Consider the following 27,257-nt stretch of genomic DNA (forward strand, 5'->3'; position numbering starts at 1 on the left):
GGCGGAAGTGAAGGCTGCCTTTGCGCATGCGCACAGTGGCTGCTTGACGCCGAGCACTGCACCGCCATCGTGGATGAGGGCAGTTGCCACGGCAACGGTGCGGCCTGGACCCCTCCGAGAGCCCCCGACCCTCCCTGACCCACCCACAGGAGAGGGATTCACCCCCTTGATCCCCCCTGACTCACCGAAATCGGGTTTGACTGCGGCCCGACCCCACCCTCAACTCCCCGGCCCCTCCGGGAGCGGGACCGACACCCTCCCACCCGACAGTCCTCTCCCCCGCTGCCCCTACTCGCGACCCACCTTTTGGACCCCCTACTACAATCCCCTTTTGGGCCCCTCCTCACTATGACCCCTCCCTTTGGGGTCTCCCCCGTTACCCCTTTCGGGGGCTGGTCCCCCGCTTTTCTCTGCTCCCTTTATTGCCCCCCTCCCCCAACCCCCGGGGCAGGTACTGGCCCTCCCCGTGGAGTCTGGGAATTGAAGGGGATACTGGAAATGGGGCACTGGGATTGGGGGAATGAAGGGCACTGGGAATGGATGTGGGGACACTGGGGACAACGGGCATACCAAACATGGGTGGGGGACACACACTGGGAATGATGGGGGGATACTAGGGATAGGTGGGGGGTACATTAGGGATGGGGGGGGATACACTGGAGACAGGGAATAGGTTTGGACAATGGGAATAGGTTTGAGGACCCTGGGAATGGGTGGGGGGCCACAGTGGGAATGGGTTGTGAGGACACTGGGAATGGGAGGACGTATGGGGTCACCACTGTTCTCTCTTCCCACATACCCAAGGACACAGTCCTGACCCTGCCCCCTGCCCCAGAACCCTCTGGGGCCCTTTCCTGAGTCTTGGACTTCGCTCCTTGCCCCTTGCTGATGTAACCAGAGGAAAATTCCATCCTGGAAAGGGGAGAGAGGAGCTGGGAGAGCCTGATCTGGGAGAGCCTGATCCCAAGAAAAGCTTCTCCTGGGAGCACCTAGTTCTGGGATCACCTGGGCCTGGCAGCACCTCGTCCCGAAAAATTCCAGCTGGCAGAGGTGAGAGGAGCTGGGAACACCCGAGTCTAGGGAGCCTGATCCCCAGAGAAACCCATCCTGGGAACACCTAATTTTGCGATTATTTTATCCTAGAATTACCTTATTCCGGACAACCATAAGTCTGGAATCACTTTATCCCAGGAGAATTTCATCCTGAGAGAACCTTATCCCAGGAGATCCTTATCCCACAGTCACCTAATTCTGGGACCATCTTATCCTAGGAAAACGAGGGATCAGTTTATCCAAGGATTATCTCCTTCCAGGAGAGGCTCATCCCGGGATCCCCCATCCTGTCACCTTCTGCCAATTCCAGGGTCCCTCCCAGTGCATTTCAGGGTCTCCCTGTGTTCTCCTGCCATGGCTGAGCCCTCTGGGATAGGGGACAGCATCCCATTGGATGATCCCGGCCTGGACATCGCTGCTGGGGAGGAATTCCTGCAGGAAGTGTTCCAGATCCTGCTGGAGGAGGGTGTGCGGAAGAGCACAGATGTGACAGAGAAGGTTGGGACACCAGAGCATCTGGGAGGGTGGGGGTCCCAATCCCACCCCATTCCATTCCCATTTCCCATCCCAATCTCAGTCCGGATCCTATTCCTGTCCCCACAGGTGTGAGACTAGAAGGAGCCCCCTGGGAGGGGGTGAGGTCCCCAGTGTCTCCCTATCGCCTGTCCTATTCCCAGTCATTCCCTATCCCAGTCCCAGTCCCATTCTCATTCCCAGTCATTCCCAATCCTATTCCCAGGAATTCCCAGACGTGTGACAAGAAGCTGACATGGAAGGGGGTGGGGGTCACAATATTGCTCCTTTCCCAGTCCCATTCCCATTCTGAATCCCAGTCCAGTCCCATTCCCAATCCTGTTCCTAATGCAAGTCCCACTTCCAATCCTGTTCCAATAGCCTGTCCCATTCCCAATCCCGTTCTCAGTCCCATTCCCATTTCCAGTCCTGTTCCCAGTCCCATTCCCAATTTTATACTCAGAACAGGATTGGGAGTGGGACTGGGATTCAGTATAAGTCCCAGCTGCAGTCCCATTCTCATTTCCAGTCTCATTCCCAATCTTGTTTCCATTCCCAGTCCCATTTGTGATCCCATTCCCAGTCCCATTCTCAATGCCATTCCCAGCCTATACCCTCTGCAGTTTCCAGTCCTGTTCTCAGTCTCTCCCAGTCATTCCCAGTGTATTCCCAGGTGTGTGACTGGAAGGAGCCGCAGGAGCTGCGGGAGCTACTGGATCTGGAGCTGCGGAACGACGGGGAGGGGCAGGAGCGGCTCCTGAGGCGCTGCCGGGACGTGCTGCGCCTCAGCGTTCGCACTGGTGCGTTCCTAGTGCATACCAGTACACAGGAGTACAGCCCCAGGGCAGGCCCAGTGCCTCCCAGTTTAGCCCTGCACAAACTCCCAGTTTGGCACGGCGCCTCTCACTTTAGCCCAGCAGGTCCCGGTTCAGCCCCAGCGGTTCCGAGTTCAGCCCCTGATGCCTCCCAGTGTCAAACCTTGTCACCCCCGCCATGTCCCCCTCCATGTGCCCCCTGATCTTCCCTGTCTCCTGTCGCCGCCCTCGTGTCCCCCCTTTCCCGCCCACATCCACTCCCTGACCCCTCCATGTCCCCCCAGCTCTCCCATGTTCCCTCATGTCCCTTCCGTTCCCTCCCTGCCCACCCCTGATCCTCCCACGTCCCTCCTGTGTCACCTCTGACTCCCCTATATCCCCAATGCCCCCCAATTTTCCCATTTCCTCCCACCCCCCCATTCTGCCCTCCATGTCCCCCCCCCCATCTCGCTAATCTCCTTATGACCCACCCATGTCCCCTCTGAACCTTCCAGATCCTTCCCTTACCTTCCTGAGTGCCATCCTCAACCCTCTCATGTGCCCCCCCGTTTTCCCCATCCCTTTCCATATCTCCCTCTGTCCCCTCCATGTCCTCCCCTGACCACTCCATGTCCCCCCAGGTCACCCTCGGTTCTTCAACCAGCTTTTCTCGGGGCTGGACCACCACGCCCTGGCCGGGCGGTTCCTCACCGAGACCCTCAACACGAGCCCGTGAGCCCCCGACACCCCCAAATGGGGGCTGGTGGGTGGGGGGGACCCCCCAAAACCAGCCATTACCCCCCCACCCCACACCCGCCCAGATCCACCTGCAAGGAGCCCTTGGTGCTGATGGAGTGGGAGGCGCTGGGGGAGGGGTTTGGGGATGTTGAGGAGCCCGAATGAGAGAAAACCCTCCAAAACCCTATCCTGACTCCCCTGATCTAGCCCCCAGTGCTGGTGCTGGTGGAGTGACCATTGTGGGGGGAGGGTTTTGGGTGCTGAGTGGGAGCATTTTGGGGTGCTGAGGCTCCAGGGGAAGGTGTTTGGGGTTCTGAGGTTTCAGGGTAAGGGGAACCCTCCCACTCCTGCTGGGTCCTTCCAGATATACATACGAGGTGGCCCCGGTGCTGGTGCTGATGGAGGAGCAGGTCCTGGCCAAGCTCCGGGAGCTCGTGGGGTGGAGCAGCGGTGACGGGATCTTCGCTCCTGGTATCCTGGACTCTTCCTGAGGGTTATCCCTGTCCTCTCTCTCCCCGTGGCAGCCTGTCCATGGTGCCCCAGGGGTGACACGGAGGTCCCTGTCCCTGGGCAGGAGGCTCTATGTCCAACATGTTGGCCATGAACGTGGCGCGATTCCGGCGTTTCCCAGAGAGCCGGAGCAGAGGGAACTGGGACCTGCCTCGCCTGGGCCTGTTTGCATCCCAGGAGGTGGGAGTTTGGGGTCACCCCAAAACCTGATCCTCGGGGTCATCCCAATTCTGATCCATGGGGTCATTGCAAACCATATTCCTGGAGTCACCCCAAACCTGATCATGAGCTCACCCCAAAACCTGATCCCTGGGATCCCCACAAAACCCGATCCTGGGGTCATCCCAAAACCTGATCCTGGTGTCACCCCAAAGTTGATCCTGGAGGTTGCCCTAAACCTGATCCATGGAGTGACCCCAAAACCTGGTCACTGAGGTCACCCCAAAACCTGGCCCATGGAATCACCCCAAATCTGGTCCCTGGGGTCACCCTGAAATCTGATCTATGGGGTCACCCCAAGTCTAGTCCCTGAGATTACCCAAAATCTGAGGTCAACCCAAGTCTGGTCTCTGAGGTTACCCACAATCTGGTTCCTGGGGTCCCCCCAATCCTAGTCCTGTTTTCCTGCCCAGAGCCATTATTCCATCCTAAAAGGAGCTGCTCTCCTGGGAATTGGCACAGACAACGTTCACCTGGTGCGGACAGATGAGAGGTGGGTGCTGGGAGGTCCCGGGGGGCCCCAGGTCAGGGGGTCCCTCCGTGTCTCCATCTCGGTCCCTTCCCCTCAGGGGGAAGATGATCCCGGAAGAGCTGGAGAAGGAGATCCAGAGGGTGAAAGCTGAGGTTGGGAGAGTCTGCACCCTGATGTCCCCAAAGCCCCCAAACTCCCCAATGCCTTCCCAGTGTTCCCAAAGCTCCCTCAAAGCCGTGTCCCCCTCTAAGTCCCCAAAGCCTCTCCAATGTTCCCAAACCCCTTCCCATGTCCACAAACCCCCCATGTCCCCCAGTGTTCCCCCAAATCTTCCCAATGTCCCCGCAAATAACCTGAATCTCCTCCAATGCCCCCCTCCAATACACCCAATGTCCCCTCTCCTCCCTGGGCCTTCTGTTCCCCTTAAAGTCCCCTGTCTGCCCCAAAGTCCTCTGAACCCTGTTTCCTGCACCCCCAATGTCCCCCCGTATCCTCCAACCCCCCAACCTACCTACTGAGCCTCCTCAAAGTCCCCCCAAATGCCTGGCCAGGGCTTGGAGGCCCTTCTTTTTCTGTACCACTGTCCTGGTCAGCTTTGACCCTCTGTGCCTCCCTGTACCCTATCTCCCAAATCCCCCCCAAGCCTTCCTAGATCAACCATGACCTCTCCAGATCCCCTCCAAATTGCCCCAGAGCTTGCTTAAATGCTCCCTCAGGACTCGGAGTCCCTTCTTTGTGCCACCATCCCAGGCACCTTCAGCCCTCTGTGTCCTCCTGTCCCCTATCCCCAAATCCCCATCAATCCCCATCAAGTCTCGCCAGGTCCCCCCAAACCCCCTCAAATCCTCTGCAATCCCCCTCAACTCCTCCCAAAGCTCTCTGAAATGCCCCCCCAGCACATGGAGCCCCTTCTTTGTCTGTGCCACCATCCTGGCCACCTTCAACTCCCTGTGCCCCCCATGCCTTCTACCCCCTTCCATGCCCCCAGCACTCTCAACATGCCCAAGCTCCTCCCTAATCCCCCCCAGGGCTCGGAGCCCCTCTTTGTGTGTGCCACGAGTGGCACCACTGTCCTGGGCAGCTTCGACCCGCTGGACGCCATCGCTGACATATGTGCCCGCCACGGGCTGTGGCTGCATGTGGATGTGAGTTCAGGGGGGTCCCTGGTTTGGGGGGGGCCAAGTGTCCCTCTGTGGGTGCTGATCCCCCTTTCCCTGCAGGCAGCATGGGGGGGCAGCGCCCTCTTGTCCCCCCAACTCCGTCACCTCCTTGCCGGCATCCACAGGTGTGTCCCTCTCTCTGCCCCCCTAAAAGGCTCCCACCCCTCCCCCTCCGAGTTTTTGGGGATCCCCTTTTCCCCACAGGACCCCCCCAACCTCTGCTGTTGCCCCCACCAGAGCTGACTCGGTGACCTGGAACCCCCACAAGCTGTTGATGGTGGGATTGCAGTGCTCGGCATTCCTGCTCCGTGACAGCTCCGTAGGTGCTCCCCATCCTGAATTCCTGCCCCTGGGATGACTCCCCGGGCTCCTTCATTAATTTTGGGTGTCCCCTGCCCTTCCCAGGGGCTCCTGCAGCGCTGCCACGGTGTGGGGGCCACATATCTGTTCCAGCGGGACAAGTTCTACGACGTGTCCCTGGACACAGGGGACAAGAGCCCCCAGTGCGGCCGCCGCGCCGATGGCCTCAAGCTCTGGATCCTCTGGAAAGCCGTGGGAACGCGGGGGCTGGCATGGCGTGTGGAGCGGGCGTTCGCTGCCACTCGGTGAGCCCCAGGATCGGAGGGATCCTCCACCCTCCCAAACTGGGCTTCAGCACTTTGTTCCCCCCAGGTATCTGTTGGAGCAGGTGAAGAGGAGGGAGGGATTCCAGCTGGTGATGGAGGTAGGGATGATGCTGAAATGTGGGATAGGGAAGGGATGTGGACACCTAAGAGTCCTGGAGGTTGGAATGCCACAGGTTTAAATAATCCTGGAGGTTTAACTCCCAGGGGATTAATCCCAAAAGTTTGAATCCCCAAGGTTTGGTAGGCTGCTAGGAGAGTCTGTGGAGATCCGATGCTCCAGACCTGGGAAGCCGCCAACCTTCCCAGAGAGAGGGTCCCACAAGGGACAGCCTTCTGAGGGGGTCTGGAGCCTTCTGAGGGGGTCTCTGGCACGTCTCTTAGTCACGGGTAAACCTCAGCAAGCTGCAGCCTGTGGCCACAAGTGATCAGCTCTGATCAGTGATTTCAGCTCAGTGATTTCAGCTCTGTCTGCGAGGCCATCCCAGGCCGACTCAGGGACAGAGAGACAGAAGTGTCCCTATGGCGATTCTACAGATTCCTTTGTTATCCAGCAGCTCTGAGAAGGGCGTGAGGGATGACAGCTCCCCAGAGAACTGGGGGAAAAGCCAGAATTTTTATGGGGGAAAGCAAGGGCGGTACCAAGGGGGAAAGACCAATGGGTTACAAAGGATTACCATGGGCACTAGGGCATGGTGGGATCACTGAAGCCTTTGGGGATAGCTTACCATGATAACAAAAGATGTGCCAGCCTAAGGAGCATCCTTCCAGGATGGTTGACATAAGCTAATCACAGCCCACCCAAGGGACATTGTATTCAAAGGACATTTCTCCAGGGCAAGGTTGCAGGCAGAGCTATGGCAGGCCTATGGTTCTCCACAAGGTTTAAATTCCAGAGTTTTCAATTGCATAGGCTGAAATGTCAGAGGTTTGAATTGTCTCAGAAGTCTAAATCTTGGAGGTTGAAATCCCTGAGGACAAATCCCAGAGGTTTAAATGCCAGAGTTTGAAATCCTGGAGATTGGAAGTCCAGAGGTTTAAATCGTGGAGGTTTTAAATCTCTCCAGAGGTTTGAATCCCTGAGGATTAACTCCAGAGTTTGAAACTTTGAAGATTTAAATCCCAGAGATTTAAATAATCCTAGAGTTTTTAATTATCCTGGAAATTTCCACTTTGGAGGTTTAAATCCTGAAGGATTAAATCCTGTAGGTTCCAATCCCAGACAATTAAATACACATGGCTGAATTCCTGGCGGTCTGAATCCCCATCAAATTCTGGGCATTGGGTGAATGGCCATGACCTCCTTCCTTTTCCTCTCCCCACAGCCGGAATTCCTCAACCTCTGCTTCTGGTTCATCCCACCCAGCCTGAGGGGCCAGGACAGCTCCCCAGAATTCTGGGACAAACTGGGAAAAGTGAGAATTCCAAATTCCGCCCCCCAACAGCCCTCCAAATCCCCAAAAAATAACCCAAACATAAAAACAAAATCCTCCTGAAATGGTGTTTCCCCCCAGGTGGCCCCAGCCATCAAGGAAAAGATGATCCGGAGGGGTTCCATGATGGTGGGATACCAACCCCATGGATCCCGGGTCAACTTTTTCCGGCAGATTATCACTAATCCTGCTGTCACCCGCCAGGACCTGGACTTCTTCCTGGATGAGATCCAGGAATTGGGATGGGATCTGTGAGCAATCTCAAAACCCCCATGAAAGACTCCAAAACTTGCCCCCCGTCCCTGAGGAATAGGACCAGAGCCTTGATTTCCTCCCCACATCCAAAAATCAGAAATGACCCCAAAATTCCACACTTACGGAATAAAAATAAAACAGCTTTTAATGGTCCTGATCTGATAATAATTTGATATAACCCCACCCCATAAAATGGGGTTTGGGGTGTAGGGCGTCCCTCAATTCCCCTGGAAGCTCCAGAGGATGTTGTGCATTCTGGGATCAGGATGTAGTGGCCTTGTGACTCCCCTGACATTCTCATGACTTCCTGAAGCTCCAGAGGTTGGAATTTGTACGGAAGGGGATCTTCCAAGGGTCAGCACCTGAAAAACTCTTGGGAGGGTACCACAAAACCAGCTGCTTCCATCCCTGAGGAAGTGGAGCAGAGCCTAGACTTCCTTCTGGAATCTTTAAATCAGGAATAAAGATGGAAGTTCTTGGTGCTTCATACCAAAATTCTACTCTCATGGAATAAACAGCATTTAATGGTCCCAATTTTATACGAATTTGATATCACACCCCCTCTCCCCCCGAAATGGGGTTTGGGAGTCCCTCAATCTCCCTGGAGGCTCTGGAGGAAGTCGAGGATTCCGGGATCAAGCCGGGCGTGCTCAAGGCAGGATCGGAGCTGGGACACTGTGGCATCCTGTCGCTCCCGCTGCCACCATTCCCGCAGCATCTGGAAATTCCACAGGACAGGACTACCGGGGTTTTCCTCCTGGATCTGCTCCAGCCGGCTCCGCTCCAGCCCTAGATGCAGAATTCCCACTTCCTGCCACTCTTTTCCCAATCTTTGGGCGACTTGCATCAAATCCTTCTCCGTCAAGCGCCGGGGATTCACTGGTGGAGCTGGAATCCCACCGGGACGACATCCTGAAGTGGGGTCCCCCCTCACATTGGGGGTGTCCCCGTTAGGCTCCCAGGGAATTTCCTCTGGGATCTGCTCTTCCAGGGGCAGCTGGAAGCGCTGGATGAGGTCGTGGCGGCCGAGCTGCCGCAGGATCCCGGCGATCACACGCAGAGAATTCCCCGGGAAGCGCTGGAGGAGGATCCGGCACAACTCGGGGCGTGATGCCGGGAGCAGAACTCCGGCAGGAATTTGCTCTTCTAGCAGGAACTTCAGACTCTGGAATTGCTCCTCCGGGAGCGCCAGGTGCACCTCCAGCAGCGTCACTCGCTCGTCCCTCGCCATGGGGACAGAAAATCCCTCAGGGAAATGGGGTCACTCCTGGGACACAAAGGTTGGAAGAGGGGGGTCATCACGCATCCCAGAAAGTGGGATAAAAAGGGGCCCCTTCCTGGGCCCCAAAAATTCGGGGTAAGGGTGGAAAGGGGTCGCCCTATGATCCACAAACTGGGGGTAGATGGATCACCGCCCACCACGAGGGCTTTCCTGGTGCCCCCGGTCCCCTCAATCTGTCCCGAGGCTGAGCCCTCCCAGTGTCCCCCTAGAGCACCCCACCCTACCATAAGACTCCCGAGTGTCACCCCAGTTCCACCCCTACCCTGGGGCTGGATCCTCCCCAGTGCTCCCCTATCCCTCCCTGGGCCTGGGCCCACGGTGTCACCCCAGTGCCCCCAGTTGGTCCTGGCTCCCCTCCATGTCCCTCCCGCTGTCGCCGCCATGCGGCTAGAGCCCTTTGTTCCGGGCCCCCACGTTCTCGCGGTGCCCTCGGTGCCTCCCCAGCCCGGACCCCCACCGTTCTCCCCCCCCAGGCTCCCGGTTCTGCCCCCGCCCCCGTCCCGCTCTCACCGCGCTCCGCTCCCGCCACCGGGACCGGGCGGTTCCGCGCTGGGGGGCGGGGGCCGGGCCGGGGGGCGTGGCCTCTGCTCCCGCCACAGCCGCTGCCATGGCAACGGAGGCGGGGCTTGGTTTGGCTGGGCGGGGCGTGCCCTGCCCGGGGCGCGCCTCCACCTGCAGGGGCCGGGGCCGGGCCCTAGCGGGGTCCGGGGGTCCTGGGGGAGCTCCGGGGGCGGTTCGGGGCTGCGGGGAGTGAGTGCCCAGCCCCGAATGCCCCAAGTCCCTCTAGTACCCCCCAACAATCCTCCATTCCCCAATCCTTCAGTCACTTCCAGTACCCCCACTCCCCCCAGTCTCTCAGTCCCCTCAGTAAGCCCCAATCCGTCAAACCCCCAGTATCCCTCAGTTCCCTAATCCTTCCCATCAACCCCCAATACCCTGGAATCCCCATTCCCTCTAGTCCTCCCAACTGTCCAGTACCCCCAGTATCCTCCAGCCCCTCCCTTCCCCCAGTTCCCCCCAGTAACCTTGAGAAACTCGTCAGTAGTCCCTGCAATTCCTCAGTCCCTCCAGTATCTCCCAGCACCTCCTAGTCCTCCAGCATCCTCCAGTACCCCCTAGGCCCACTCGTATCCCCCAGTTCCCCAGCTTCCCCACTCCCCCTAGTATTCCCCAATCCCCCTAGTGAACCCCAGCTCCCCCAGTCCCCATAGAATCCTCCAATTCCTCATTCTCATCATTATCCCTGACACCACAGTATTCCCCAATCTCCCAGTTCCCCCAGAAATCCATTATCCCCCAGTCTCCGCAGTCACCCCAGTATCGTCCAATCCCCCCCAATCTCTCAGTAGCCCCCACAGTCCCGTGTATCACCCAAGCCCCTCAGCGTCCCCGAAGTGCAACCTCCCCAAAGTGTCTTCTCCGTGTTCTCCCAAAGCAGACAGACCTGGTCACCCCTCCCTCGACTCCCCCAAGCCCGTCCCACCACCGATGGTGGGAGGATCCTTATTGTTCCTCCCTCTTGTTTCTTTTATGGGGTCGGCTCCCCTCCGGGGGCGGGTTTGGGGGGGGTCGTCCGGGGCGGACTGGGAGCAGTCGGAGCCACTGAGCGGCCCTCTCGCCCTTTCCCTCTCACCCTCGTCCGATCCCCCTGAGCCCCCCCGTGCTCCCCAACAGCGGTGAGTGACCACCGGGGACATCTCCTCCAAACTGACAGTGAGCAACTCCCCCTCATCTCCCCCTTGTCCTTTTCTTTTTTCCGCTTCCCCTTCCCAGAACTGCCTGCGATGGCTGCGGTGCGAGAGCGGGGAGCGACAGGAATTTAGGGGTTCCTCCATGGGGGAATGGGAGGGGCTGTGGGATGGGACGAGGGTGGTGACGTCATGTCGCGGTGTGTTCCCAGCATCAGGAGGGGCGCGGAAGGGGTTGGGGTCAGGCGGGAACCCTCCCTTGGGGGCGGCAGCGACCTCCCCGTGGGGTGTCCTCGGGTCCCTCCAGTTCTCTCCCTGCGCCCTCTCTCCCCCCCGGTAGGGTCCTCCTATCCAGGTGACGGCGGCAATGGACGCGCGGGGGGTGTTGGCCCCCCGAAATCCCCCTGACCCCCCGGATCCTCGGGACGCCCCTCTGCTCGAGGCTCCCCCCACAGGTGAGACCACCCTACCTCCCCCAAAAGAGGCCTCTGGTCACGGTAAGAAGTTCTGAGGGGACCCCCTGGAATCGCAGAGGGGAGAGGGGTGTTTTTCTGGGAGTCCTCTGGGGACTTGCAACATGGAGGAACCCTGCCCCCATGGTACAGGGAGACCTCAAACCTGAGGGAGGGACCCGGGTCCCAGGGGGTCCCAGGGATGTGAGGGGGATTCCCCCCATGTGGTCCCATGGTGTGATGAGACCCCTATCACAGAGTATGGAGGTGACTCCATCCCAGAGTAAAGGAATCCTAGGAATGTCAGGGTGCCCCATTCCCATGGCATAGGGGTACCTGAATTCCAGGTCCTCCTCCCTTGGGGGACACAGAGATGTGAGAGTGTCCTGTTCCCATTGTGTGGGGTACCCCAGTTCCAAGGTATTCCCATTTCCCATGCCTCAGGAGGTGTGTCACATTCCTGTGACACGAATTCCAGGGTCTGGGGGTGTCCCAGTCCCATGGAATGACGTACCTTGATCCTGAAATATGAGGGTTCCCCAATCCCAGGATATGAGAATTCCAGGAATTTGGGGTTGTCCTATTCCCATGGTCTGGGGTGTCCTGTTCACAGGGTATGGTCCCAATTCCAGGGCAAGATGGTGCCTCAGTCCCAAAGCTCAGTCCTGGGTGCAGTAATATCTCATTCACATGGAATAGGGGTGTCCCAGTGTTGGGGTACAGGGATGTCCCATTCACGTGGAATGGGGTACCCCCATCCCAGGGTATGGGGGTGCCCTGATCCCAGGATATAGTAGCATCACAATCCCATAGTTCAGGGTCAATATCATCTTATTTGGGGGTGCAGGGTTCTAATCTCATGGCATGGGAGTGCCCCAGTAATGGGATCCTGATCCCATGGAATGGGGGTGTCCTGATTTTGAGGTGTAAGAATGTCCCAATCTCACATGATGGGAATGTCCCAGTATTGGGGTGCAGAGTTGCCCCAAACCCGTGAGATGAGGGTGTCCTGATTTTGGGTTGCAGGGGAGTTTCTAGGTACCCTACCTCTATCCCTGGTTTTCAGAGGGAATTTGGGGTCACGCCTGGATAACACTCCATGTCTGTTCCAGTCCCTGCCCCCCCCTTGCACCCCAATCCCCAACCCTTGTCTGGGTGAAAGTGAGGGAGTTGTGGGGAGCTGAACTCTGACTTTGGAATATGATAGGGATAGGGTTAGGAAAGGGGAGGGAGGGGGCAGAAACAGGTATGGGGCAGGGGAAGAAGGGATGAAGAAAGCTCAGAGGGGATGGAGAAGGGGAAGAGGGGAGAGAATGGGAAGAGGGAATGGAGTGGATAAGGATGGGAAAAGGAAAGGGAAGAGAGGATGGGAAAATGGGAAGAGGGATTGGAGAAGTTGGAAAAGAGCCTGGGGAAAGGATAGTGGGATAGAGCAGGTACAAATAAGATGGAGAATGTGGAAAAGGAATGGAAAAGGGGAAGAGAGGATGGAAAATGGGCAGAAGGATGAAAGTACCAGTGGGACCAGGATAGGACAGAGGGCCTGGAGTAGGTGCCAGTTGGAAAGGGCGGGTGTCATTGGGATAGAGCAGGTAGGGATGGGAAGGAACAGAGGAATTGGGGGCAGGTGCTGATGGGAAGGGACAGGTACATACGGAGTGGAGAGAGGGATTGGAGCATGTGCTGATGGGATGGGGCAGGGGCCAAGGGGCCCCATGCCCCTGTCCCTGTCCTACCCCGGTGGTGCCCAGCCCCCTCTCCCACAGCCCATCCCGGCCTAGCCCGGCCACGCCGGAAGCCTCCCAGGCCCCCTGTGAGGGGACCAAGACCCCTGAAGGAGCTGCTGAGGGCAGAGGGGGCCAGGCTGCACCACACTATCTGTGGGGAGTGTGGGAAAGGCTTCAGCCGGAGCTCGGACCTGGTGCGGCACCACATCACCCACACTGGGGAGCGACCATTCACCTGTGGCGCCTGCGGGAAGGGCTTCAGCCAGAATTCCAACCTGGCCACGCACCAGCGCATCCACACCGGGGAATGCGGGAAGAGCTTCAGCGTCAGCTCCAACCTGCGGCGACACCACCGTACCCATGGCCGAGAGCAGCCCCACCTCTGCCCCGAGTGTGGGGACACTTTCTGGAACCCTGGCCAGCTCCAGAGGCACCGCAGGGAGCACGTGGTGTGAGGGGGAAGAGGGGTGGGCATGGAGACAGGGACACCTGGATGGGGATCAGGACACCTGGGTGGAGGTGGGACACATAGGTGAGGATGGGATGGAGATGGGGACAAGGAAACCATGGTTGAGGCACAAGGATGGAGATGTGTTGGTTTGGCACAGTCTGGTTTTTGGTAGCTGGGGGGGCAGCACAGGAATGGCTTCGAGCCAGCGTCTGATGGCTCTGAAGACGGGCAAGCTGCTGGCCCAATTAGAGAGGTTGGTAACGCCTCTGTGATGACATATTTAAGAAGAAAATTTAAAAAAAGAGTTTGCAGAGCTGTTTTCCAGTGGTGGCCAAGCAGGGCTCCCAGCACAGCCTGCAGCAATCTCAGCAGGGCCCATGGCAGGCCTTGGCCTTGCCTGTCTGGCTGCCCCAGGCCAGCTGTGCCGCAGGTGAAAAGGGCAGGGACAGTGGATGGGGGTGGTGGCTTCCCCTTCCCAACCGCTGCATGGGGAGAGGTGTTAAATGGCACTGCCTGTGCGATGACCGCCTGGCCAGCAGCAGAAACGTGGTGAGCAATTCCCTGACACGAAATCTAGACGAAATCAACTTAGTGCTGCAGGATCCTGCAGAAATAAATCTAGACGAAATCAACTTAGTGCTGCAGGATCCTGCAGGAATCTTTGAATTGGTGGAACTGGTTGACAGTGGTATGAACATGCAGCAGTTTTTCTTCTAGTTGGAGAACAAGAGGAAATGAGATCATGTGAAGGGAAACACCATGGTGGCACCAAGGTCAGTGGAAGAGAAAGAGGGAGGGAAGCGCTCCAAGCGCTGGAGCTGATTCCTCTGCAGGCCATAGTGATGACTATGGTGAAACAAACTCCCCCTGTGATGCATGAAGTCCATGGGGGATGCAGAAATCCACTGGCAGCCCGTGGGAAAAGTGCTCCCGCCAGAGCAGGTGGATGCCAGAGAAAGCCATGATCTAGTGGGAGACCTGAATAGAGAGAGAGGGCCCCTGCTTCCAAACTAGAGCAGCCTATCCTTAGAGGACTGCACCCTGTGGATGAGTAACCCATGCCACAACAGTTTCGGGATGACGGTCCGTGGGAGGGGCCTGATCATTTAGCAGAAAAAAGACTCCTCTCCCTGAGCAAATAGAAGTTCGAGTGACGAACTGACCAAAACCCCACGCCATCTCTCTGCACTCTTGGTTGGAAGGAGGGAGGGGCTCTGGGGAAAAAAGGCATTTTAAGGGCTTATTTTACTTCTCTTCATCCCCCTCTGACTCTGTAAATAATAAATTTACTTTTTGCCTTTAAATTTGAACGTGTTTTGCCCTTAGAGTGTTTTTCTCTTGGTCCTTATGTCAACTCACAAAGCCTTCATGAATTCTTTTTTTCCCTCTTCTCTGCCCAGCTGCAGCAAAAGAGGGTAAGCAATCAATTCTTGTGGGTGTCCGGCATTTGGCCAGTTTCAAACTATGACAAGACATCAGGATGGCAATAGGGACCGTGATGGGGACAGCAAAACCAGGATGGGGACACTGGGGGCCCCCCAGTGATGAGATTAGGAACACCAGGATCAGGATGGGGATTCCAGGATTGGGACAGAGACACCAGGATGAGAACCCCAGAGTGGGGACAGGGACACCGGAATTGGGGTGCATGGATCTGCTGACTTCATCAATAAAAGGTTCCCAAGCAGCCTCATCTCACTATACAGATTTGGGGACTTCCTCAATGACATCATCACCAGGGAGTGATGACAGCGTCTTCCCACTGCAAGGTCTTGGGGTCACCCCCAGTGATCCTCGTGTGGCCCCAGGGAGTTTTTTCGGTTCTCCCAGGCAGGGCCAGATCCAGTGCCAGCACAGGGTGCCTGGGGGAAAAGGGGCGCAGCACAGGGATGCCCCACTCGCACCTCCAGACACTCCGAGGAGGAGGAGGAACACACCAAAACCCTGATCCTGCAATCCCGCTCACAATTCTCTGGCCTTTTTGCATAACTACAACATTTTTAATTTCTGGGGGACAGGAAACACACCCCCAGAACATCAGAAGGAGCTCGCAGGTTTGGGGGTTGCAGGGGGCACCCCAAAACCTCAATCCTGCAATTCTATGATCCCAGAATTCCATGATCCCACTCATGAACCTCCAGCCTCATTGCATAATTCTAACATTTTTCAATTACTTAAAATTGTTGTCTGCCTGCCAGAGCGGTGTCATCTCTCACGCATCCCTCCCCCCAACCATCTCCTCCATGCATCTCATCAGGCAGTCACTGCCTCAAACACGAGGTGACCATCAACCCATTCTCCAGCCATCTGGCCTGCAGCTGAACCCTCTCAGAGTGTTTTTTGGTAAACAAGAGTGAACAGAATTTAACAAATGTGAAAACGGTCCTTATTCTGTCCCACATATTCTCTGCATGACTTTTTTGGGGGGGTTTCCTGTGATTTAACAATAAAACAAAATGTAGTAAATTTTTCAAAAATAGAAAAATTGTTATATTGTGTTGGTATGTATTTGGCCTATATTGCCCTGTATTATTCTGTATTCGTGTTTGTCACCACTCTGTATGTAAATTGTACTTCTAGCTGTGTGTATATCGATTGCATTTGTACTTGTATTGCCTTCCAGTTAGGAACTGTATAGATTTCTTTACAGAAAAAAAGCAAATTCAATAAACACAGATAATGTTTAGCATTGTACAGCCTTGTGTTTGTGTACGTGGTTGTTTCTGTGTGTTTTCCTGAAGCATAAATAAAAAAAGTAATTCAATAAAGTTGAATAAACCTTAATAAAGGTATCCCCTGCCCATTTTGGCTCCTGTCTTTCTTTGGTATGGTTTAGTCTTTTTCCTTTGTCTCCTGTGTGTCCTCTTTGTCTTCCTTCTCTTCAGTTTTCTCCTTTCTTCTCATTTCTTATTTTGTCTTGCTTTTCACTGTGTTTCTTACTTTGCTTCTCACTTAACTTTTCAGTCTATTCCCCACTTTTTTTATGTCTCACACAGAACTGTGCCAGAACAACGAGCTTGCCTGGAGCTTGCCACTAACATGTGGAAACTTGTATTTGGACCACATTAATCAAGGGGCAGTCCTCTTTGCTTTACAGCCTGCAAAGCGCTGTCAGATTGCCATGCTCTCTGCAGCGTCCTTCTCCAGCTGCAAATCTCACCATACACGTTACAGCTCACAAGGACCAAAGCTCCAGAGAGACATCTCGCACAGAAAAATGTGCCAGGACAAAAACATGTTCTTCATGTTCCCTTCTCATCACCCAGATTGTGGTGCTGTGTTGGAAGTACTGGACATAGAAAACCTAATGCAGCAAGTGCTTCTCTCCAGGCACATTTTGCTGAGTGAGAGCTCCAAGGACAGAGTTTGGACTCTGAGAAACACAGAGTACGATTGGCCTTACAGCTGAGGAAAAGCCATGCAGAACACACTGTGGATATGTGCAGGACAGACACTGAAAAGCAGCAAAGCTGAATGCCATCACTGGGCTTTGGCTCTGTCTGGGTCACATAAGGTGAAGAATGAAGCCGCAGAGCTTCTTGCATGTGTGGATAGTGCATCGCATTGCAAAAGTGCAGCAACAGCTCGTTCACAATCAGAGTCAGCTGAGAATACTCTTGCTGATTCAACCTGTATATTGCCACGTTGAACTCCACCACACAACGTGAAGATATGTACTTTCATACACCTTCAGGGTTTCATATCTGGTCCAATCAGCTATAGCTCCAGAGAGAAGTAAGCATTAAACAGAAAGCATTCCTAAATCACTTGCTTCTCTAAGCAGCCTTTAAACTGCACACAACACACTGCATCTCTGCACCTTCCATCTCAAATAGACGTGCTATCACATTTTTCACTCTCCTCAGCTCTTTTGCCAAAGTCCAGACGCTGCTGCCATCAAATAGGCTCTAGAAGAAAAAGCCAGTGCTGGGCTGCACCTTCCCCTTGCTGCATGTCCTCCACACCAAACACACTTTTGCACTATGTGCTTACCCTTACAGCATCATCTGACATCAAAGTTTTTGAATCTCGACATCTAAAGCTAAATGGGATTGTTTAGGGCTCAGATCGGAATATGTATGAACACAGGTAGCTGCCACAGACCTTCCCCCTTATCGCTTGACTTTGGTAGGCAGCCCAGTGGCAGTAACTCTCCTCTTGCAGCCTGCACACACTGCACACACGACCACAGTGCTCCACAGCTTTGGTCTCAGCGTTATGAAGCACCATGAAGCATCATGCCTTTTCATTTTCCCAGAATGCAAACCGTCCACCTACTTCTTATGCAGAACACATTTGTGAACGAAAAGACATGGACACGTTATTCTTTGCAAATTTGAAATTTTCTTGACCTTACTTGAAGCTGAGCAGAAAATTGCAGAGCAGCAGAGTGAGACTGCAGTTCATACAATGGAATAGGAAAGAGCATTCCATTTGTGAAATGAATATATCTTTTGTCACCTAAGGTGCATGGTTTGATTAAGCATCTTGTCTTGGCACATTTATAGTTGTGATATGTAGCTGTAAAATTTTTTTTCATATTCAGACTGCAAGAGAGACAGAATGTAATGGTAATTGAAGTGAGAAGGAAAGTGCGTGGCCCAGGTGTGTTTTGACAGTAGCAGTGCACTAGACTGCTTCTGTGTCAGCACAGTGTGTTCTTTGAGAGAAGTAGATGTATCTCGCACTCTGGGAGAATGAAAGGGCGTGAAGTTACATAAGGCGACGAATGAAGCTGCAGAACCCCGGGCTTGTGTGTGTAGCGTGCAGGCTACAAGAGGAGCGTGGCTGCGCACTCGCTTGCCTGCCAAATTCGAGTTAGCAGTCATAAAGACGAAGTTCAACAAAAGGTATTAGTGCTGGCACATATTCTTATCCAAGCCCTAGGAGAAACAATCCTATTTAACATTAGACTTTGAGATCCAGAGAACACGATGGTAGATACAGAGGAGAAGAGAAGCACAGAGTGCAGTGGCAAGTTTGATGCAGCTGTCATATGGCAAGGGAAAGGTGCAGCCCAGCACTGGCTTTATCTTCTAGGGCTTTTTAAAGAATGCAGCTGCTGGATGTTGGAAAAAGACCTGCAAGAGGGAAAAAATATGATGGCACACATATGTCAGAAGGACAGTGCATAGTCCCAATATGCTGTGTGCAGTTTAAAGGCTGCTAGGAGAAAGGAGTACTTTAGGAACGTCTTCTGTCCTGACACTTCTTTCTCTGTGAAATACATCTGCTTAGACTCGACAATGCTATAGGTGTGTGAAGGTGATTGCATTGTGAATATCAGGTTTCCCAGGGAAGAGGGAAGGTCAGAAAATGCTTTCTCTCCTGGCAAATCTCTCAGTCTAAACTGCAGCTGGAAATGCTTTCCTGTAGCAATGGACTCTGTCACCTTAGGAAAATGCAATGATGCTATATAGAGAGAGTTGAGAAAGACAGTGTGAATCCATAATATTCAGTCTAGTTTCAAGAGGGCAAAGGGAAGATGAAGGCCAATATTGGCTCTGCGTTCTTGGATTTCTTCTTTGGGAGCAGCTGCTGGACCTTTGGAAAGCATTTGGGTGAGTGAGAGTGAGAGGGTGAGATATATCGAGCTTGAGGGAAAGTGCGCATGTCCAGGGAGTTTGATGCAGTTCAGTTGGTGTTAGTTGCAGTTAGTTGAGTAGCTGACCACACAGAAAAAGTTGTAAAACAAAGAGGCAATACTGGAACTTTTCTTTTGCAGCCTATAAAGTGCACAGCCAACAATGAAACAATTCCTCTTCCTTCCCGGCTACATGAGGGAAGTCAGTCCCATTGTCAGTCACTGTCATTCTCCAAGAGCCAGGAACCACAGCAGAGCTCTTTCCTGCACTGCCCCCACGAATGGGGCCGGGCTGGGAAAGTGCTTGGCTTTCTCCCGGGCACTGTCAGCGCTCATCAAAACAACCATACGATGGGGATGCTGACTCGTGAAAGAAAGAATTGTGCCCAGCCCAGCTTGGAACCCTCAAGTGCAGAGACAAATTGCAAAGGTCCCTGCTCTCAAATCTACAGTGCCAGCACAAAAAGATTTCCCCGATCTTCCTCTTCCATACTTTTCTTTGCACCACACTTGAAGGACAACATGAACTCCATTGCCCTAATAAATCTTGGGGACACCCCTGGGGACACTGGAACCTCCTGAGGACCCTGGGACACCCCAAAATTCCTGGATCCACTCCTAAAGAGACTTAGACTCGCCCATGAGGACGCCCCTAGGGACACCTGGGACCCCCACCAGGAATCTGAGGAGACCCAAAAGTAAGGGAGGTAACCCCTTGTGGACACCCCCAGAGACACGGGGAGACTTCCTCCAGAGGAATTTTGTCAAGTTAAATTTGGAAGGATCCCCCCTAAAGTCACCTGGACTCGCCCATGGGGACATTGGCGATTTCAGGAATCTGAGGTGATCAAAAACTGGGGAGGGAGGGACACCTTGGGGACATCTCTGGGGACACTGGGAACCCTCTTTTGGGGACTGGAGATCTCCAAAATTTACTGGATGCGCCCCTAAAGTCACTTGAACTTGCCAATGGGGGACACCTGGGACACCCCAAAATGGTGGGATGGCACCTTGGGGACACTTCTGGGGACACCTCTGGGGACATTGGGATATCCCAAAGATCCTGGATCCCCCCCCCTTGGGGACACTGGAACCCTCCCCATAGGGACATGGAACAGCCCAAAGATCCTGCCTCCCCCTGTAAAGAGACTTGGACTCACCCATAAGGACACCTGGGACACTCCCTGGGGACACTGGGCCGCCCCTTCGGGGGCATTGGCACATCCCAAAATTCTTGAATCCCTCCCTAAAGTCACTTGGAATCACCCCCAAAAAATCCCCAAAACCACCCCCAAAAGTCACCAAAAAAATTGAAGAAATTTTTTTTTTAAATCCCTAAAAAATCCCCCAAAATTCCCGAATTTTTACCTATCTAGGAGATTCATCCCTGCCCAAAAAATCTCCCAAAATTAAAAAAAAAAAAAAAATCCCTAAAAAATTCAAATGAAATGCTAGAAAAACTGCTAAAAAATCCTCCAGAATTTAAAAAATGTCCAAAAAAATGCATGTAATTTTTCACCTACCCGGTACTTTCATCCTGACCCAAAACCTGTCCAAAAAAATCCCCAAAAATCCCAAAAACCCCACCAAAAATCACTAAAACATTTGAAATAAAGGCTAAAATTCCCCCCCCAAAATCCCCCCAAATTCCCAAAAAATTTAAAAATAAAAATCTCATAATTTTTTACCTATCCAGGTGTTTGATGCTGGCCCAAAACCTGCAAAAAAACCCCCTCTCAAAATCCTAAAAGACACACACAAAAAAAATCTATAAAAATTTGGAAAAAATGCTAAAAACCACTAAAAATTCCCCAAAAATCCCAAAAATTCCCCCAAAAATTCCCCCAAATTTTACTTATCTTAGAAGGTCATCCAAACCCAAAAAACCCAAAATAAAAAAAAAAAAACCTGCCCAAAATTCCCTAAATTTTTGTTTGAAAGGTTAAAAATTCCCCAAACTTCTTACCTGTGCAGGATCAGCCTCTGACAGCAACCATGGTGACTCTGTGGAACCCCATGGCACCTTGGATCTTTTGTGACAATGTGGGTCCAAGGACATCATGGTGGCAATATGGAACCTCATGGAACCATGGGTCAGGTGTGACATTGTGGCTCCAAGGACACCTTGGTGAAACTATGGAACTCCATGGAATCAAGGGGAGCATTGTGGCACTCCAGGGTCTCATGGAACCGAGGAGACCATGGTTACACTGTGGGATCCAGTGGAACAGGTCTGGCTGGCTGGGCCTCCTGGGGGGCACCTGACAGGTCCAGCACATTGAGGGCTGCTGCTGCTCATCTGCCCCTGAAGCACTGGGGCTCTGTGCTTTTCTTCCTATAGAAAAGAACCATCCTTCTCCTCCAGGGGTCCATAGTTAAAATTGGGATTCCTTCTCCAAACTTCCTTATATGCAAAGATGGTTCCCAGATAAAATCAGCCAGGAGAGACAGATCCGGCTGGCCATAGCTTCCTGTGGGATGGAACTCATGTGCCTTTGAAACACTGGGGCTCCATCCTTTCCTTCCTAATGAAAAGAACGCTCCTTCCTGGCCAGACTCTCACAGCCAAAACTGAGATTCCACCTCCAAAAATCACTATGTACAAGGATAGCCCCCAGATGAAAGGTGTCAGGAGTAATAGTTCTGGCTGGCTTGGCCTATGGCGACCACCCTTCATCTTCTTCCAAAACACTTGGGCTTCACACTTTTCTTGCCTATGGATAAAACCATCCACCATGACCAGGCATCCAAGGCTGAAATTTGGATTCTACCTCCAAAATTCTGTACATCCAAAGATTGCTCCCAAGTGAGAGCTGCCAGGACAAACAGGACTTGACCTCTTGGGGGCTGCCTCTCACCTACTTTTGAAACACTGGGGTTCAGTGCTTTCCTTCCAAAGGAAAGAAACTGTCCTTCTTGTCAAGGTGTTGGTGGTCAAAATTGAGGCTCAGCACACAAAATTCTCTATATTTAAGGATTTCTCCATGAGGAAAGTGGCCAGAATAAACAAGTCTGGCTGTCTTGGCTTACCAGGAGCCACCTCTCTATTCTCTGCCCTTGAAAATCTTGGGCACTCTGCTTTGCTTCCTATATAAAAGAAGCATCCTTCTTATCAATGCAGAAAAGGCCGAAATTGGGATTCCACCTCCAAAATTCCATATATCCAAGGGTTGCTTTCAGACAAAAGCTACCAGACGAGAGGGGTGTGCCTGGGCTTGGCCTCTCATGGTGGCCTTTCATTTGATCCCGAAACACCAGTGTACCATGCTTTCCTTCCTATGGAAAACAACCGTCCTTCTCCAGGCGTTAATGTCCAAAATTGGTATTCCACCTCCTGGAGCACTGAGGCTCTGTGCTTTCCTTCCTATGGAAAAGTACCATCCCCTTTTGCAGGTTCCCACGGCTGAAACTCATATTCCCCCTGAAAAAGCACTACATACAAGGCTTGCTCCCAGCCAAAATCTGCTAGGAGTAACAGCTCTGGGTGGCCACCGTTTCCTGAGGGCTGCCTCTCATGTACCACTCTAAGGGCCAGTGTGAAGTTTCCCTCATTTTTGCCTCGTGACCCTCTCAAGAAGACCTCAAGGGCCCCGCCCAGGTTGACTCTGGACAATGATTTTCTGGCCTGCTTGAGGTGGGTGCTTGCCAAGGGACTCTTTGCAGGTGTGTTGTGCTCACTGGACTCTGCTGTCATGGTACCAGCTGAAGCCTGCATGTACTGCACGACCGCACCTGTCTCTTGGAGCACCACACAATGCTCCATAAATCTCCCCACCTCTTGGCCACAAGCCACTCGCTTTGGAAAAGGACTATAAAAGAGCGATCCTCTGGAGAAGACCCTGAGTACTCCCCACGGATGACCACCCTTCCATTGGCTGGCCCACCATGACCTTGGTCTCGTCTGTTGGTAGCTACTTCCCCCTTCCCCTCCTTTTCTCTCTCTATACTCCGTTTCCTATATCTCTCCCCTCTAGCGCAACTGAATTGTTTGGCATTCAATAAAAATGCATTGCTGTTGTTGAATAAACTGATTTGTCCCCCGCTATTTACCTGTTTGCACCTCTGAGATCGAACAATCCTCGGCCTGTGTTGGTAGATGGTGACACACCCCCACCCCCCCCCCCCATCCCCCATGCCCCTGCTTCTCCCAGTTGATTGCTGATCGTGGTGTGACATGGAATGGAACATCCCTTGGGCCAGTCCAGCCCAGCTGTCCCATCCCTGTTCCCTCAGCAACACTTGCCCACCCCAAGTCCATGGGTTGGAGGGGCTTGCAGACACGCCTCGTGGGGCGAGCACTGTGACAAGGACAGGAGAACAGAACAACATTTACACTTACCAAGGGCAGAGAACAGAAGAGCACAGTCTTGGAGAAACGCACAAAGGATGTAGCCGAGGCAAAGGGAGCGTGCACAAAACGCAAGGAGAATGTCAGCTCAGCTCTGCAAGGCTGACAAAAGCAGAAGTTATACACAACAATAATATTGCCCTTCCTCAAAAGCGGGGATCAAAGAGCAGTCACCTAAAAAGGACAGTGCATGTTGAAAGCAGACTCCAAAGAACCATAGAAGGACTTGTGAGAAGGGGTGCAATTATGGCAAATAAATTCCAGGTGGGGTTAACTAATGAATACATCATCAGTGTGAGTGATAAAAGCTCCGATTGCCTGCTGGCCAGTGCACTCGAGTAGATGAAGGATTGCCCAAGTGACCACCATGGTGTAATAAAGAATACCTGCTCTGAGATCCTCAAAACTGTGTTCAAAAGTTGCTATCCAGCAGATTTCAGTATCAGTGGTGTCCCTGACTCCATTATGCCCCTTGCACACTTTCACGAGGGCCCCTTGGTTCCACGAGGCCCTGCTGGATAACAGTGGACCCTTGGTTCCATTTGGGTCTGTACTGTCAAAATGGCCTCCTTGGTTCTGCACTGCCACAATGCTCTCCTTGGTGCCACGAGGCCTTGGTGTGTCACAACAGCCTCTCGGTTCCATGAACTGCCATAGTGTCAGCACGGTCTCTTGCATCTGCAGTATCACGATGGACAATTGGTTACAAGCAGCCCCGCTGTGTCACAACGACTATTTGCTTCATGAGGCCCCACAGTGTCACCATGGCCCCTTGGTTCCACGAGGCCTCGCTGTAGAACAATGGCCTCTCAGTTCCAGGAGGTTTTGTACTGTCAACAGTGCTCTCCTTGGTTCTACAGTGGCTGCTTGCTTCCATAAGGTTCCTCAGTGTCACAGTGGTCTCCTTGGTTCCGTGAGGCTCTGCAATGTCCCAATAGCCCATCGTTTCCATGAGCTTCTGTCCCATCAACCATGTCCTTTGCTCCAGTGAGGCCCCGCAATGGCACACTGGACCCTTGGCTCCATGAGGTTCCATAGTGTGACATGGTTGCCTTGATTCCAAGAGGTTCTGCTGGGTCACACTGGACCCTTGGTTCCATGAGCTTCCGTGGTATCGCCATGGTTTCCCTGGATCCGCAGTATCACTATGGACCATAGGTTTCATGCAGCTTTGCTGTGCTACAGTGGCTCCTTGGTTCCATCAAGTGCCACTGTGTAACAAGGGAATCTTGGTCCCATGAGGTTCTGGGCTGTCACAATGGTGTCCTTGGTTCTGGACTCTAACAATGGACCCTTGGTTCCACGAGGTTCCATTACGTCACAATGCTCTCCTTGGTTCCACAAGGCCTTGCTTTGTCACAATGGACCCTTGGTTTCCATGAGCTTCCGTAGTGTAACCATGGTCTCCTGGGATCTGCATTGTCACAATGGACAATTGGTTGCATGGGAGCCTGCTGTGTCACAAGAGAGCCTTAGCTCCATGAGGTTCTGGACTGTCACAGTGGTCTCCCTGCTTCAACGAGGCCCTGGAGTGTCACAAGGGCTGCTTGGTTCTGTGAGCTTCCACAACGTCCCAATGGTCTCCTTGTTTCTGCAGTGTCATAGTGGACTCTTGGTTCCATGAGGTTCCTAAATGTCACAGGTCTCCTTGGTTCCATGTGGCCCTGCTGTGTCACCACAGCCCCTTGGTTCCAGGAGTTTCTGGGCTGTCAACAGTGGTTCCTTTTCTTCCAATCAGGCACCGCTGTGTCACACTGCACCCTGGCTTCCATGAAGTTCTTCAGTGTCACAGTGGCCCCTTGGATCCATGCGGTCCCATAGTGTCACCATGGTCTCCTTGGATCTGCATTGTCATAAGGGACCATTGGTTCCACGTGGCCCGGCTGTGTCACAGTGATGTGGATTCCGTAATTGCCTTCAGCGTCACAATGGAGCCTTGTTTCTGTGAGGCTCTGAACTGTCACAACTGTCTCCTTGGTTCCATCAGCCCCCGCTGTGTCACAAGGGTCCCCTTGGTTCCATGAGCACACCAAAGCTTTGCATAAACATTGAGCAGCACCTGCTTAACACACCTGGGAACATCTGTCTGCATTCAAAAGAGAGGTCACAGCTGAGAAAGGCACCAGCAGCTTCCATCTGCAACAGAGATGCAGGGAAAGGACAAGGACAGAGAATTCAGCTGCAAGACTCCGAGAATTCTGCATCCAGACATCATTTCTGGTCCCACTGTCCCTAGTAGAAAGGTGTCATCATTCCAGGCAGCCTGTACTCAGCATGTGCTTCTACAGTGGGGGTTTGTCGTTTAGGAAACCTGCTCAGGCTTTTCCCTTCTTTCCTCACAAACAGGAATACTTGTCCTGGGCCTGGATGCAGGCAGAGCCCTGAGGAGAGCACGTGGGACATGGTGCAGTGGGCAGGGACAGCCAGCTGCAGAGTTCAGGGGGAAGGGCTTCCGGTGCAGGGCCAGGCATGTCAGTCCCAGCTGGGCCATGTCAGACATGTCCCCAGGCTGGGCTTGGGGAGCAGCTTGTCCAAACAGGGTCAGCCTGCAAGGGGCTCATTCTTCTGTGGGCCCACACCTCCTAAGGAGACATTCAGCATCAAGATCACCTGGGGAATGCCTAAGTTGCTTCTTCTTGGAACTGAAAAAGAAAAATTACTCCCTTTTATAACACTGAAAATCATGAGCTGTACCTTGAAATCTTCCTCCTTAAGAGAACTCCAAAGTGACTCCAAGCAGCTGCACAAGGCCTGGAGACTGGAAGACATTGGAAAGAAGACAAAGAGCTCCTGAGGGCTTTCTGTATTTTAATGATCCCCAACGGTGGATTTGGGGCTGAGTCCAGGAGCCCCAGGCACTGAGAGAAGGTTGAAGAAGCTGCTCAAGGAGTCAGAAGCAAAACTCCAAGTCCCTTGGAGCATCACTGGCCCCACTGAGGGCAGGGACTGCCAAAGGCTCCCCAGGGAGTGGTGAGAGCAGATCCTTGGGGCCAGGATTGCAGGAGCCCGAGGCTGTGAGCAGGGAACTGCAATGCTGAGCAAGGCCTGGGCTGGTTGGAGGAAGCAGAAAGGCCAAGGCCTGAGCCCAGGCCTGGGCCAGCAGGGCCTGTCCCTCACAGGTGGCTCGGGGCTGTTCCTGGGGCACTGGGATGGGAGAGGCAGCAAGGACAAATGTCATCAAGCTGTGTGACACTCCAGATGCTCATGGAACCAAGGGCCAGTGTGACACAGCAGGGCCTCATGGAAACAAGAGGCCGTGCTGAGCCTGCGCGCCTGTAACACCCCAGAACACTGAAATGCTGAGGGTGAGCAAAGGTTCCTTTCCTCGAGTTTGGTGCAGAGTAGAAACCCCAGCCAGATATTCTCAAGAGCTCAAAACGACACAAAAGTGTACTGGAAAAATACAGAAAACCGAGCTCCTTTGGCAAATGATTTCATACAACATCCAATTCAACGTGCATCACTTAGCGTAGCAGGAACATCATTAACTCAGCCCATTTAAGATGGAAACCTTTAGGCATAAAAATGTTAAACTACCCAAAAACATGCCAGTAAAAGAGGATAAGAAGGTTAAAAGAGAAAAAAGAGACAGAAAGACAGAAGATCACCAGATAGATATGCAGAGAGCTACCAGCTGCTAGGCTTCCAGTGTGGGTGAGACACAGACGCAGGAGATTTCAGGATTCAGACAAAGGCTTGACATCATGCCCGATTTTTAAAATTCCCTAGCGTTTTGTAAGCTCTCCTCTTTTCGGGGACATCTGCTTTCTTACCACTAACTGCTGTGTTTCATTGCCTTTGTGTGGGATTGATTGACAGCTCGGCCAATCAGAGCTGGGTGGGCACTGCCCCTGCTGTGTGATTGATTGACAGCTCAGCCAATCAGAGCTGGGTGGGCGCTGCCCATGCTGTGTGACTGATTGACAGCTCAGCCAATCAGAGCAGGCTGGGCGCT

The 27,257-nt window shown here is 53.4% G+C and overlaps 3 protein-coding genes across 9 annotated transcripts; 2 read left to right on the plus strand and 1 right to left on the minus strand.

Annotated features, from left to right (window-relative positions):
• The first annotated feature begins 21 nt into the window (after nucleotides 1–21).
• Nucleotides 22–8,300, plus strand: CSAD (cysteine sulfinic acid decarboxylase). 7 transcript variants are annotated; one of them, XM_088180903.1, is made up of 16 exons: nucleotides 22–97; nucleotides 805–1,050; nucleotides 1,144–1,551; nucleotides 2,240–2,366; nucleotides 3,002–3,092; nucleotides 3,463–3,569; nucleotides 3,673–3,788; nucleotides 4,241–4,320; nucleotides 4,397–4,451; nucleotides 5,328–5,444; nucleotides 5,520–5,584; nucleotides 5,697–5,778; nucleotides 5,865–6,064; nucleotides 6,132–6,183; nucleotides 7,408–7,497; nucleotides 7,597–8,300. In XM_088180903.1, exons 3-16 carry the CDS (start codon nucleotides 1,408–1,410, stop codon nucleotides 7,768–7,770), a joined length of 1,500 nt encoding a protein of 499 aa, XP_088037029.1. In that variant the 5' UTR covers nucleotides 22–97; nucleotides 805–1,050; nucleotides 1,144–1,407; the 3' UTR covers nucleotides 7,771–8,300. The 7 variants fall into 7 exon arrangements, 6 of the variants coding, with proteins under 6 accessions (XP_088037029.1, XP_014748480.1, XP_088037028.1 ...); XM_014892994.2 differs by having other exon boundaries at nucleotides 28–97; nucleotides 1,364–1,551; XM_088180902.1 differs by having other exon boundaries at nucleotides 54–194; nucleotides 1,364–1,551.
• On the minus strand, nucleotides 7,890–9,675 carry LOC106863521 (uncharacterized). Its single transcript, XM_014892998.2, has 2 exons — nucleotides 9,563–9,675; nucleotides 7,890–9,037 (listed from the first exon to the last, which is right to left on the minus strand). Exon 2 carries the CDS (start codon nucleotides 8,999–9,001, stop codon nucleotides 8,363–8,365), a length of 639 nt encoding a protein of 212 aa, XP_014748484.2. The 5' UTR covers nucleotides 9,002–9,037; nucleotides 9,563–9,675; the 3' UTR covers nucleotides 7,890–8,362.
• An 898-nt stretch (nucleotides 9,676–10,573) lies between these two features.
• On the plus strand, nucleotides 10,574–16,064 carry LOC148220853 (uncharacterized). Its single transcript, XM_088180907.1, has 3 exons — nucleotides 10,574–10,765; nucleotides 11,081–11,195; nucleotides 12,959–16,064. The coding sequence occupies exons 2-3, from the start codon at nucleotides 11,108–11,110 to the stop codon at nucleotides 13,372–13,374; spliced, it is 504 nt and encodes a 167-aa protein (XP_088037033.1). The 5' UTR covers nucleotides 10,574–10,765; nucleotides 11,081–11,107; the 3' UTR covers nucleotides 13,375–16,064.
• Nucleotides 16,065–27,257: the final 11,193 nt, after the last annotated feature.

The sequence above is a fragment of the Sturnus vulgaris genome, chromosome 30 (genome assembly GCF_052056855.1).
Source record: "Sturnus vulgaris isolate bStuVul1 chromosome 30, bStuVul1.hap1, whole genome shotgun sequence".
Classification (NCBI taxonomy): Eukaryota; Metazoa; Chordata; class Aves; order Passeriformes; family Sturnidae; genus Sturnus; species Sturnus vulgaris.

Excerpts from the sequence above, each read along its gene's own strand:
- LOC106863521 (XM_014892998.2), bottom strand. The coding sequence starts at position 9,001 with ATGGCGAGGGACGAGCGAGTGACGCTGCTGGAGGTGCACCTGGCGCTC.
- CSAD (XM_088180902.1), top strand. The coding sequence starts at position 74 with ATGAGGGCAGTTGCCACGGCAACGGTGCGGCCTGGACCCCTCCGAGAG. Across the intron at positions 4,452-5,327 it reads TCCAGAGGGTGAAAGCTGAG|GGCTCGGAGCCCCTCTTTGT; the intron begins GTTGGGAGAGTC and ends AATCCCCCCCAG. Across the intron at positions 6,065-6,131 it reads CGGGCGTTCGCTGCCACTCG|GTATCTGTTGGAGCAGGTGA; the intron begins GTGAGCCCCAGG and ends TGTTCCCCCCAG.
- LOC148220853 (XM_088180907.1), top strand. The coding sequence starts at position 11,108 with ATGGACGCGCGGGGGGTGTTGGCCCCCCGAAATCCCCCTGACCCCCCG. Across the intron at positions 11,196-12,958 it reads GCTCGAGGCTCCCCCCACAG|CCCATCCCGGCCTAGCCCGG; the intron begins GTGAGACCACCC and ends CCTCTCCCACAG.